Genomic DNA, 11,786 nt, shown 5'->3' on the forward strand with positions numbered 1-11,786 from the left:
ACCCCATAGACACACATAGACCCCTGGAAGGACGATTATGGCATCAACTGTGTGCTCAGGAGACAGCTAAGGGTGGGTATGGACCCATAGAGACACATAGAGACCCATAGAGACCCATAGACACCCCATAGAGACCCATAGATACACATAGACCCCTGGAAGGACGATTATGGCATCAACTGTGTGCTCAGGAGGAGGCTAAGGGTGGGTATGGACCCATAGAGACCCATAGAGACACATAGGGACCCATAGACCCCATAGAGCCCTATAGACACCACTCAGCCCCATAGACACACATAGACCCCTGGAAGGACAATTATGGGATCAACTGTGCATTGAGGAGACAGCTAAGGGTGGGTATGGACCCCATAGAGACCTATAGACACCCCATAGAGACCCATAGACCCCATAGAGACCTATAGAGACCCATAGAGACCCATAGAGCCCTATAGACACCCCATAGACACACATAGACCCCTGGAAGGACGATTATGGGATCAACTGTGCACTGAGGAGACAGCTAAGGGTGGGTATGGACCCATAGAGACACATAGAGACCCATAGATACCCCATAGATACACATAGACCCCATAGAGCCCTATAGACACCCATAGACCCCATAGAGCCCTATAGACACCCCATAGACACACATAGACCCCTGGAAGGACGATTATGGGACAACTGTGCACTGAGAGAGACAGCTAGAGGTGGAAATGGTGGGTACTGGACCCATTAGAGACACATAGAGACCCATAGAGACCCATAGACACCCCATAGAGACCCATAGATTACACAAGACCCTGGGCAAGGAACGATTATGGTTCATTTTCAACTGTTGCATTGAGGAGGCGGCTCAGGACTTGTGGTAATGGACCCATAAGACCCCATAGAGAGACCCATAGAAGCCCATAGAGCCTATAGACACCCCATAAGACCACCATAGACCCCCATGGAGCCCCATAGACCCCCATGGAGCCCCATAGACCCCCATAGACCTCATGGAGCCCCCCCCAGCCCCATAGACCCCCCTCATCCTCATGTACCGCCAATAACCCCCCCCATTAGACCCCCATGGACCCCCATAGACCCCTTCATAGGACCCCCACAGAGCCCCCATTCCATACCCTTAGGACACCATAGACCCGCATGGACCCCCTCAGCCCCTATTAGACCCCTCATGGAGACCTCCCATAAGACCACCCATGGAGGCCCGGCATGGACCCCCATAGACACTCATAGACCTCACTCAGCCCCATAGACCCCCTCAGACCCCCTCAGACCCCCCAGGAACCCTCGTGGACCCCCCAGACCCTTTTTGTGGACCCCCTCAAGACCCCCTCCTCACCCCCTCGGACACTGGCACACTCCCTCAGCCCCATAGACCCCCACAGATCCCCCCCTGACACCTTCAGACCCCCCCCAGTCCTCTGGACACCCCAGACCACTCTGGACCCCCACAGGACCCCTACCAGACCCCCTCAGACCCCCTACAGACCCCCCACGACCCTCTGCGACCCCCACAGACCCCTCTAGACCCCCCCCCCCCCTCCACCCCCCATAGACCCCTCCTCAGCCCCCATTGACCCCCCTGGACCCTCTCAAGACCCCCTCAGACCCCCCCCAGGCCCCTTTGGACCGCCCCCAGACCCCCCCAACCCTCTTCAGAACCCCATCAGACCCCTCTAGACCCCTACAGACCCCCCCTCAGACCCCCAGAGACTCCCCCCAGACCCTTCTGAACCCCCCCAGGACCCCTCTGGACCCCCCAGACCCCCAAACCCCCTCTGGACCACCCCTCAGCCCCCGTCGAATTATAGCCCCCAAGGTAGGAGAAGAAGGGCCCATAAGAGGAGGAGGAGGAGGAGGCAGCGCTGAGGATGAAGCTGGGGCTCAACGTCCCCACTGCTGCCCGAGGACGAGGACGATCGACGGCTGGCGCGCTGCTCAATATCACTGCCCCGAATGTGGGTTTTGGGGAGATGTGGGGAGATATGGGGCTGGGGGGTCTAGGGGTGTGGGGCTGGGGGGGTACTGGGATATGGGGCTGGGGGCTATTGGGATATGGGGCTGGGGGCTATTGGGATATGGGATGGATGTGGGGCTGGGGTTACTGATATGGGCGTGGGGCTATTGGTAGTGGGGCTGGGATGTGGGGCTGGGGGGGTACAGGGATATGGGGCTGGGGGTGTACTGGGATATGGGGCTTGGGGGTTTATTGGGATGTGGGGCTGGGATGTGGGGCTGGGATGTGGGATACTAGGGTATGGGGCTGGGATATGGGGCTGGGGTGTGGGGCTGGGTGGGTACTGGGATATGGGGGATATCTGGGGGTGTGATATGGGGTTGGGATGTGGGGCTGGGTGTGGGTGCTGGGGGTACAGGGATATGGGCTGGGGGGTATAGGGATATTGGATGGGATGTGGGGCTGGGATGTGGGTTTGGGATGTGGGATACTAGGGTATGGGGCTGAGATGTGGGGCTGGGATGTGGGGCTGGGGGTGTACTGGGATATGGGGCTGGGGGCTATTGGGATATGGGGCTGGGGGTATAGGGGTGTGGGCTGGGGGTGTACTGGGATATGGGGGTACTGGATGTGGGTTGAGATTATGGGGGCTGGGGGTGTATTGGGGATATTGGGATGGATGAATGGGGGGTATTGGGATGTGGGCTGGGTGTACTGGGATATTGGGCTGGGGGGCTATTGGGATATGGGGCTGGAGATAGGGGTGGGAGGGTACGGGATTGGGACTGGAATATGAAGGCTGGATATGGTGGCCTGGGGGTACAGGGATATGGGAGCGGGGCTATTGGGATATGGCGGCTGGATGGTGCGGATACTAAGGGGTATGGGGCTGGGGTTGGGGCCTGGGGGGGTGTACTGGGATATGGGGGATATGGGGGTGTGATATGGGACTGGGATATGGGGTTGGATGTGGGCTGGGGGGGTACAGGGATATGGGGCTGGGGTGGTATATAGGGGAATCAATTGGGCCGAATGGGGATGTTGGGGGCATGGGATGTGGGATACTAGGGTTATGGCTGAGATGTGGGGCGTTGGATGTGGGGTAAGAGGGATATGGGGTGGGGTGTTACTGGGATATGGGGGCGGGGGCTTATCTGGGATGTGGGGGCTGGATGTGGGTGCTGGGGGGGGGGTACAGGGGTATGGGGATATTGGGGCTGGGATGTGGGCTGGGATTGTGAGGGTTGGAGGGGTATAGGATATGGGGCTGGGATAATGGGCGGTACAGGGATATTAGGATGGGATGGGATGGGATGGGCTGGGGAGAGGTATAGGGATATGGGAGCCTGGGAAATGTGGGGCTGGTATGGGGCTGGAAAATATGCTGGCTGGGACTGTGAGAGATTGCGGAGGGGTATTACAGGGAATACATGGGGCTGGGATATGGGGCAAGAGAGAATGTGGGCTGGAGGGGGGTACTGGGATGTGGGGTTGATATATGGGGCTGGGGGGGATATTGGGTGGGATATGGGGCTGGGATGTGGGGCTGGGGGTGAAGTGGAGCTAGGGGGGAGGTACTGGGATATGGGGCTGGGGGGTATAGGGATATAGGGCTGGGATGTGGGGCTGGGGAGTGATACACGGATATGGGGTTGGAATATAAGGCCATGGGATGTTGGGCGCTGGGGGGATATCGGATGTGGGCTGAGAGTATGGGGCTGAGATGTGGGGTACAGGGATGTGGGGCTGGGATATGGGGCTGGGTCTGTATTGTGCTTGTGGGTCAAATGTCCTCCCCCTGCCCCCCAATCTCCCATAGCGATGGGACTCCCGAAGGCAGACAAGTTGACCCGTTCCCGGATCTCATCCCGCTCCTGGTTCTGCCCCACAACCCGGGGGGCCCAGCAGCGCCCCCACATCCGCCCACATCCAGCCCCACATCCAGCCCCACCATCCAGCCCCACACCAGCCCCACATCCCGCCCCACACATCCCCCCCACCCTCCACTTTGGGCATCGTCCGCCGCGCCCCCCAGCTGCCACCGCCCAGCCCCATAGCGGAGCCCTCCAACCCATATCGACCCCCCCGCCCCATAGCGGAGCCCTCTGACGCCCAAACGAGACCCCCCACTGCCCTATAGCAGAGCCCACCAGCCCATAGCGGCCCCCCCCGGCCCCATAGGGGACCCATTCTTTTGCCCCAATAGCGATGCCCGCCGGCCCCACATCGCCCCATAGCGGCCCCACAGCGGCCCCTCCTGCCCCATAGCGGAGCCTGTGACCCCAAGGAGACCCCCCCTGCCCCAATAGCGGAGCCCTCCGACCCCATAGCGGCCCCCCCTGGCCCCATAGCGCCCCCCCCAGCCCTATAGCAGACCCTCCCACCCATAGCGGCCCCCTCTGGCCGCCACAGGAGACCCCCCCCAGCCCCATAGCGATGCCCCCTGCCCCACCTCGCCCCATAGCGGCCCTATAGCGCCCCATAGCGGCCCTATAGCAGACCCCTCCCGCCCCATAGCGCCCCATAGCGGCCCTTCCCTCGTGGCCGATTACTCCGACTCTGACACCGAGAGCCCTTGAGACCCCCCCGGCCCCATAGCGCCCCTATATGGCCCCATATTGCCCCTATATGGCCCCATATCACCCTATATCGCCCTATATGGGCCCATAGCGCCCCATATATGGCCCCATATGGCCCCATATCGCCCTATATGGCTCCTATATGGCCCTATATCGCCCCTATATGGCCCCATATCACCCCTATATCGCCCTATATGGCTCCTATATGGCCCCATAGCGCCCCTATATGGCCCTATATCGCCCTATATGGCCCCATATTGCCCCTATATGGCCCCATATCGCCCCTATATCGCCCTATATGGCCCTATATCGCCCCTATATGGCCCCATATCACCCCTATATCGCCCTATATGGCCCCATAGCGCCCCTATATGGCCCCATATCACCCCTATATCGCCCTATATGGCTCCTATATGGCCCCATAGCGCCCTATATCGCCGTATATGGCCCCATATTGCCCCTATATGGCCCCATATCACCCCTATATCGCCCTATATGGCTCCTATATGGCCCCATATCGCCCCTATATCGCCCTATATGGCTCCTATATGGCTCCTATATGGCCCCATAGCGCCCCATATAAGGCCCTATATCGCCCCCCCATTGGCCCCCCCGGTTCTTCCGGTTGTGGGGGGAGGGGCCGGAAGGGGCGGCCCCACTTCCGTCGACGTCACATCCGGAACGTCGCCGCCATTTCCGGAAGTGCCGCCGGGAGCCTCGTGGTACCGAACCCGGAACCGACACCGGGACCGAACCCGGAGCCATAAGAACCAACAGGGAGCCCGGAACCGGAACCGGAACCGTCCGAACCGACACCGGAACCGGAACCGGGACCGTCCGAACCGACACCGGAACCGGAACCGGGACCATAAGAACCGACACCGGATCCACAACCGGAACCGGAACCGGGACCGTCCGAACCGACACCGGATCCACGGCCAGAACCGGAACCATCAGAACCGGCCCCGGCCCCACAGACCGGGCCGTGATCCCGGCTCCGGCCCCACAACCAACATTGGACCCAACGGAACCGGAACCGGCCCCATAAACTGCCCCAAAACCGGCCCCGGAACCGACAGCACCGGAAACACGGACCCACAACCGGCCCCATAAGCGGCTCCAGCCCCATAACCAGCCCCACAACCGGCCCCATAACCGGCCCTATAACCAGCCCCATAACCAGCCCCATAACCTGCCCCATAAGCGGCCCCATAAGCGGCTCCAGCCCCATAACCAGCCCCACAACTACCCCCAGCCCCATAAGCAGCTCCAGCCCCATAACAACTTCCAACCCCACAACCACCGTCAACCCCACAACAACCTCCAACCCCACCTCCAACCCCAGCCCTACAACAACCCCCAGCCCCATAACCCGCCCCCAGCCCCATAACAACCTCCAACGCCATAACCAGCCCCACAACCATCACCAACCCCATAACCACTCCTGGCCCCACAACCAGCCCCACAACTGACCCCATCCCATCCATGACATGTTGACCCCCCAACCACCCCCTGCCGCACAACCCCTTCCAGCCACAATCCACCCCCCGGCCCACAAACAACACACAACACCACAACCACCCCCATCCTCCATTCTGACCCCCATAACCTCCCACCCCAACCCACAACCCTGGCCCTACAACCAGCCGCCAATAACACCTCCGACCCCACAACCACCATCGACCCCACAACCACGTCCAACAACCCCACACCACCTCCAACCCCACCCCACAAACCCCCCGCCAGCCTGCAACCACCCACAACTGACCCCATCCAATCCCATCTGGTCTGACCCATAACCCAGCCCACCCCACTCCTCCAGCCCCAATCAACCAAGCCCCAACCCATAACCACTCCCGGCCCCACAACCAGCCCCATTAACCACCCCAGCCCATAACAACCTCCAACCGCCACAACCACCTCCAACCGCCCAACACCAGCCCTCATAACCACCCCAGCCATAACACACCATCCAACCACCTCGCCCCTAGCCCCATAAACAACCACCAACCCACAACCACTCCAACCCACAACCGAGCCCATAACCACCCCTGGCCCATAACCCGCCCCAACCCTCATAGCCTGCCCTACAACCAGCTCCCATAACAACCTCACACCCCACACCACCCGCACCCGCATATAACGCAGACCCATACACTCCACCCCACAACCATCTCCAACCCCACAACTACCTACAACCCCAGCCCTACAACCCCCAGCCCCCAACCCCCCGCCACCCATAACCAGCCCCACAACTGCGCCCCATCCATGGCCACATCGTTCTGCCCCACAACCACCTCCAGCCGCATATCACCAGCCCCATCAACCACCACCTGGCCCCATAACAACCTCAACCCACAACCAGCCCCAACCACCACCCACCCCAAATACCATCTGCCCACAACACAAGCCCCAACAACTGACCCCCATCCCATCCAATGTCTGACCCCATAACCAACCCCATAACCTAACCGCCCAACCCCACAACCAGCCCCAGCCCCATAACAACCTCCAACCCCACAAACCAGCCCCATAACAACTCCAACCCCATCTCCAGCCCCACAACAACCTCCAACCCCATAACCAGCCCCATAACCACCTCCAGCCCCATAACAACCTCCAACCCCACCCCAGCCCCATAACACTGCCAACCACAACACTCCAACCCATACACAGCCCCATAACCACCCCAGCCCATAACAACCACACCCTACCCCACTCCAGCCCATAACCAACCTCCAATCTCCATCCATACCTCCTCCTCTGACCCATAACCCCTGGCCCTCATAACCCCCCTCCAGCCCCATACCCCACTCCTGGCCCCGCCATAACCAGCCCACAACCAGCCCCAACCCCACACCACCCCCAGCCCCACAACCAGCCCCAACAACCTGACGCCCATAACCAGCCCACAACCCCCCCAGCCCCATAACCCCCCAGCCCCACAACAGCCCCCAACCCCCCAGCCCCATTACATTCAATCCTATACGACGGCTCCTCACTCCGTTACCTGGACCAACGTTCCCTCCCATCCCGTGTCCGTTACCTTCCCGTCCCCGACGTCCCCCTCGGCCTACGGCCGCCCATCGTTTCTATGGGGGTCCGTGGGGCCCCCAACATCCGCGGTGCTGGGGGGCCTGGCCGTGGCCATGGAGCTCAGGGGGGGCGGGGACCCCCAATGGTGGATCTATTGGGATTTAATGGGGGTTTTTAAATGAGAGGATGAGATGTGACCAGAGCCAGACCACGGCCGTCCAATGTGGGGAGGGAGGCGGAAAGGATCAAGGAGAGAGGACGATGGGGGAAACGGAAGCCGGGATTGACGGACAAGGAGCGAGGGAAAGGTATGGGGGATATATGGGGGGATATGGGGGGATAGGGGTTATATATGGATATCATGGGTTCTATGGCGGTTATATGGGGGGATTGGGGTTATATGGGGTGATAGGGGGGGATCGGGGCTATGGGGTTATATGGGGGGATATGGGGGTGGGTATGGGGGGGGTAATGGGTGGGTAATGGGGGATATGGGGTGATTATGGGGTATGGGTGGGTATGGGGTGATATGGGTGGGTATGGGGGGATATGGGTTATATGGGGGGATATGGTGATTATGGGGGGATTGGGTTATATGGGGGGACTGGGGTTATCATGGGGGATAATGGGGTGGGTATGGGGTTTCTATGGGGTATAATGGGGTGGTATGGGGTATATGGGAATATATGGGGATATAGGGTTATATAGGGGGGCTATAGGGTTATATGGGGGGGCTATAGGGTTATATGGGGGGATATGGGGGTTTCTATGGGGTTATAATGGGGGATATGGGGTTATATGGGGGGATATGGGGTTCTATGGGGGGTTTATGGGTGATATGGGGTTATATGGGGGGATATGGGGTGATATGGGCGTTATATGGGGGGATAAATGGGGGGATATGGGGGGATAGGATCAAAGGGATGATGAGGAGATGGGGGGAAACTGAGCCGGGATTGACGGACAAGGAGCTGAGGGAAAGGTATGGGGGGATATATGGGATTATATGGGGGGATATGGGGTTATATGGGGTGATATGGGGGGATATGGGGTTATGGGGGGGATATGGGGTGATATGGGGTTATATGGGGTAATATGGGGGGATTATAGGGTTATGGGGTTATATATGGGGTTATATGGGGGGATATGGGGGTTATATATGGGGTTATATGGGATTATATGGGGGGATATGGGGTTATATGGGGTTATATGAGGGTGATATGGGGGGTATGGGGGGATATGGGGTGATATGGGGGATATGGGGTTCTATGGGTTATATTGGAGGGGATATGGGTTATATGGGGGGGATATGGGGATATGGGGTTATGGGGTGATATGGGGGGATATGGGGTTATATGGGGGATATGGGGGAGATATGGGGTTATATGGGGTTCTATGGGGTTATATGGGGCAGGGTTTATGGGTTAATGGGGTATGATGGGTAGTTAATGTGAGGTAGGTCATGGGATATGGGTATATGGGGGGGATATGGGGTATATGGGGGGATATGGGTTATATGGGGGCATATGAGGGGGATATGGGGGATATGGGGGGGATATGGGGGATATTGGGTTCTATAGGGGGAGACGTGGTTTATATGGGGGGATATTGGGGTATAATGGGGGGATATATGGGGGATATGGGTGATATGGTGGGTATGGGGTTATATGGGGGGATTGGGGTTATATGGGGGGATATATGGGGTTCTATGGGTTATATGGGGTTATATGGGGTGGTATGGGGTGAATGGGGGGATATGGGGTTATATGGGGGGATATGGGGTATATGGGGGGGGAATATGGGGTTATATGGGAGGGTATATGGATTAAGCGTAATGGGGTTATATGGGATTATATGGATTGGGTTATATGGGGGGATATGGGGGAGATATGGGGGTATATGGGGCATATAGAGTTGGATATGGGGTGGGTATGGGGGCATAATGAAGGTTGAATATGGGGTGGTATGGGGGTGAATGGGGGGATATATAAGTGACTCTATATGGGGGGGGGGGGTGGTAAGGGGTAATGGGGTGGATATGGGGTTTGGGGTGATTATGGGGGGGATATGGGGTGATATGGGTGTGGGTATGGGGTTATATGGGGGGGATATGGGTTATATGGGGGGGATATGGGGTTATATGGGGGGGTATGGGGGGAATATGGGGGGATAAGGATCAAGGAGATGAATGAGAGATGGGGGGAAACGGAGCCGGGATTGACGGACAAGGAGCCTGAGGGAAGGTTGGGGGGATATGGTGATAATGGGGGGATATGTGGGGTATATGGGGGGGATATGGGGTTTTATATGGGGGTGGGTATGGGTTTATATGGGGGGATACTGGGGTCATATGGGGGCATATGAGGGGGATATGGGGGGATATGGGGTGGGTATGGGGGATTAATGGGGTGCTATGGGGGATGTGGGGGGGATATGGGGTTTATAGGGGGAATGGGGTATTGGGGCATATGGAGGGGGATATGGGGTGGTATGGGGTATATGGGGGGGATATGGAGCCCCTTATATGGGGGGGATATGGGGGGATATGGGGTTATATGGGGTGGGTATGGGTTGAATATGGGGGGGATATGGGGTAATATGGGGGGTTATGGGGTTATATATGGGGTGGGTATGGGATACGGGGGTTATGGGGTGGGTATGGGGTAATATGGGGTGATCATGGGGTTTATGAGGGGGATAAATGGGGTTTATATGGGGGGGGTTATATAGGGTTTATATGGGGGATATGGGGTTATATGGGGGAATCATGGGGGGGGATATGGGGTGATATGGGGTGCATATGAGGGTGATATGGGGGGATATGGGGGATAATGGGGTGATATGGGTTTTAATAGGGGATAGGGGGGAATATGGGGTTATATAGGGGAATATGGGGGTTATATGGGGTGGGGTCATGGGGTAATGAATGGGATAGGTATGGATATGGAGTGATATGGGGGGGGATATGGGGGGATTGGGGGATATGGGTGAATATGGGGGATATGGGTATGAATGGGGATAGGTATGGGATATGGGGTGATATGGGGTGCTATGGGGGGATTATGGGTGATATGGTGGGAATTGGGGTGATATGGGGGGAATATGGGGGAATATGGGGTGATAATGGGGGGGATATGGGGGTGATATGGGGGGAATTATGGGGTGGTGTGGGGGGGAATATATTTTAATATGGTGTGATATGGGGGTTAATGGGGTAATGGGGGGTTATGGGGTTTGGGGGGGTTTGGGGTTTTATGGGGTTGTTATGGGGTTAGTGGGGTTGTTATGGGGTTATGGGGGGGTTTAATGGGTTGTTATATGGGGTGGTTCATGGGGTTATGGGGTGTTATGGGGTTGGTTAATGGGGTTGTTTATGGGGTGGTATGGGTTATGGGGTGGTTATGGGGTTGTTATGGGGTTGTTATGGGGTGGTTATGGGTTGTTATGGGGTTATGGGGTTGTTATGGGTTGTTGTGGGTTGTTATGGGGTTGTTGTGGGGTTTGTTCGTGGGGTTGTTATGGGGTTATGGGGTGGTTATGGGGTTGTTATGGGGTTGTTATGGGGTTATGGGGTGGTTATGGGGTTGTTATGGGGTTGTTATTGGGGTTGTATGGGGTTAGGGTTGTTATGGGGTTAGGGGGTGGTTATGGGGTGTTTTATGGGGTTTATGGGGTTGTTATGGGGTTGTTATGGGGTTGTTATGGGGTTATGGGGTTGTTATGGGGTTATGGGGTGGTTATGGGGTGGTTATGGGGTTATGGGGTTGTTATGGGGTTGGTTATGGGGTTATGGGGTTGTTAATGGGGTTGTTAAATGGGGTTGTTATGGGGTTCTTGGGTTATGGGTTGTTATGGGGTTAATGGGTATGCGGTTGTTTATGGGGTTTATGGGGTGGTTAATGGGGTGGTTTATGGGTTATGGGGTGGGTTATGGGGTTGTTATGGGGTTGTTATGGTTATGGGTGGTTATGGGTTGTTATGGGTTGTTATGGGGTTGTTATGGGTGGTTAGGGTTTTTATGGGTTGTCCTGGGTTGTTATGGGGTTTAATGGGGTTTGTTATGGGGTTATGGGGTGGTTATGGGGTTGTTATGGGTTATGGGGTTGTTTATGGGGTTTGTTAGGGGTTTTTTGGGTTGTTATGGGGTTGTTATGGGGTTAATGGGTGGTTAATGGGTTGTTTATGGGGTTATGGGTGTTATGGGGTTG

General features: G+C 57.1%; 1 protein-coding gene across 1 annotated transcript in view; it reads left to right on the forward strand.

The window, feature by feature from the left end:
• Positions 1–2,047, forward strand: part of CCDC130 (coiled-coil domain containing 130) — a 13,624-nt gene extending 11,577 nt beyond the window's left edge. Inside the window, 2 exon segments of the mRNA XM_015850915.2 lie at positions 1,851–1,898; positions 1,900–2,047. Coding sequence (XP_015706401.1) covers positions 1,851–1,898; positions 1,900–2,010 — 159 coding nt within the window. The 3' untranslated portion in view covers positions 2,011–2,047.
• Positions 2,048–11,786: the final 9,739 nt, after the last annotated feature.

The sequence above is a fragment of the Coturnix japonica genome, unplaced genomic scaffold (genome assembly GCF_001577835.2).
Source record: "Coturnix japonica isolate 7356 unplaced genomic scaffold, Coturnix japonica 2.1 chrUnrandom585, whole genome shotgun sequence".
NCBI classification, from domain to species: Eukaryota; Metazoa; Chordata; class Aves; order Galliformes; family Phasianidae; genus Coturnix; species Coturnix japonica.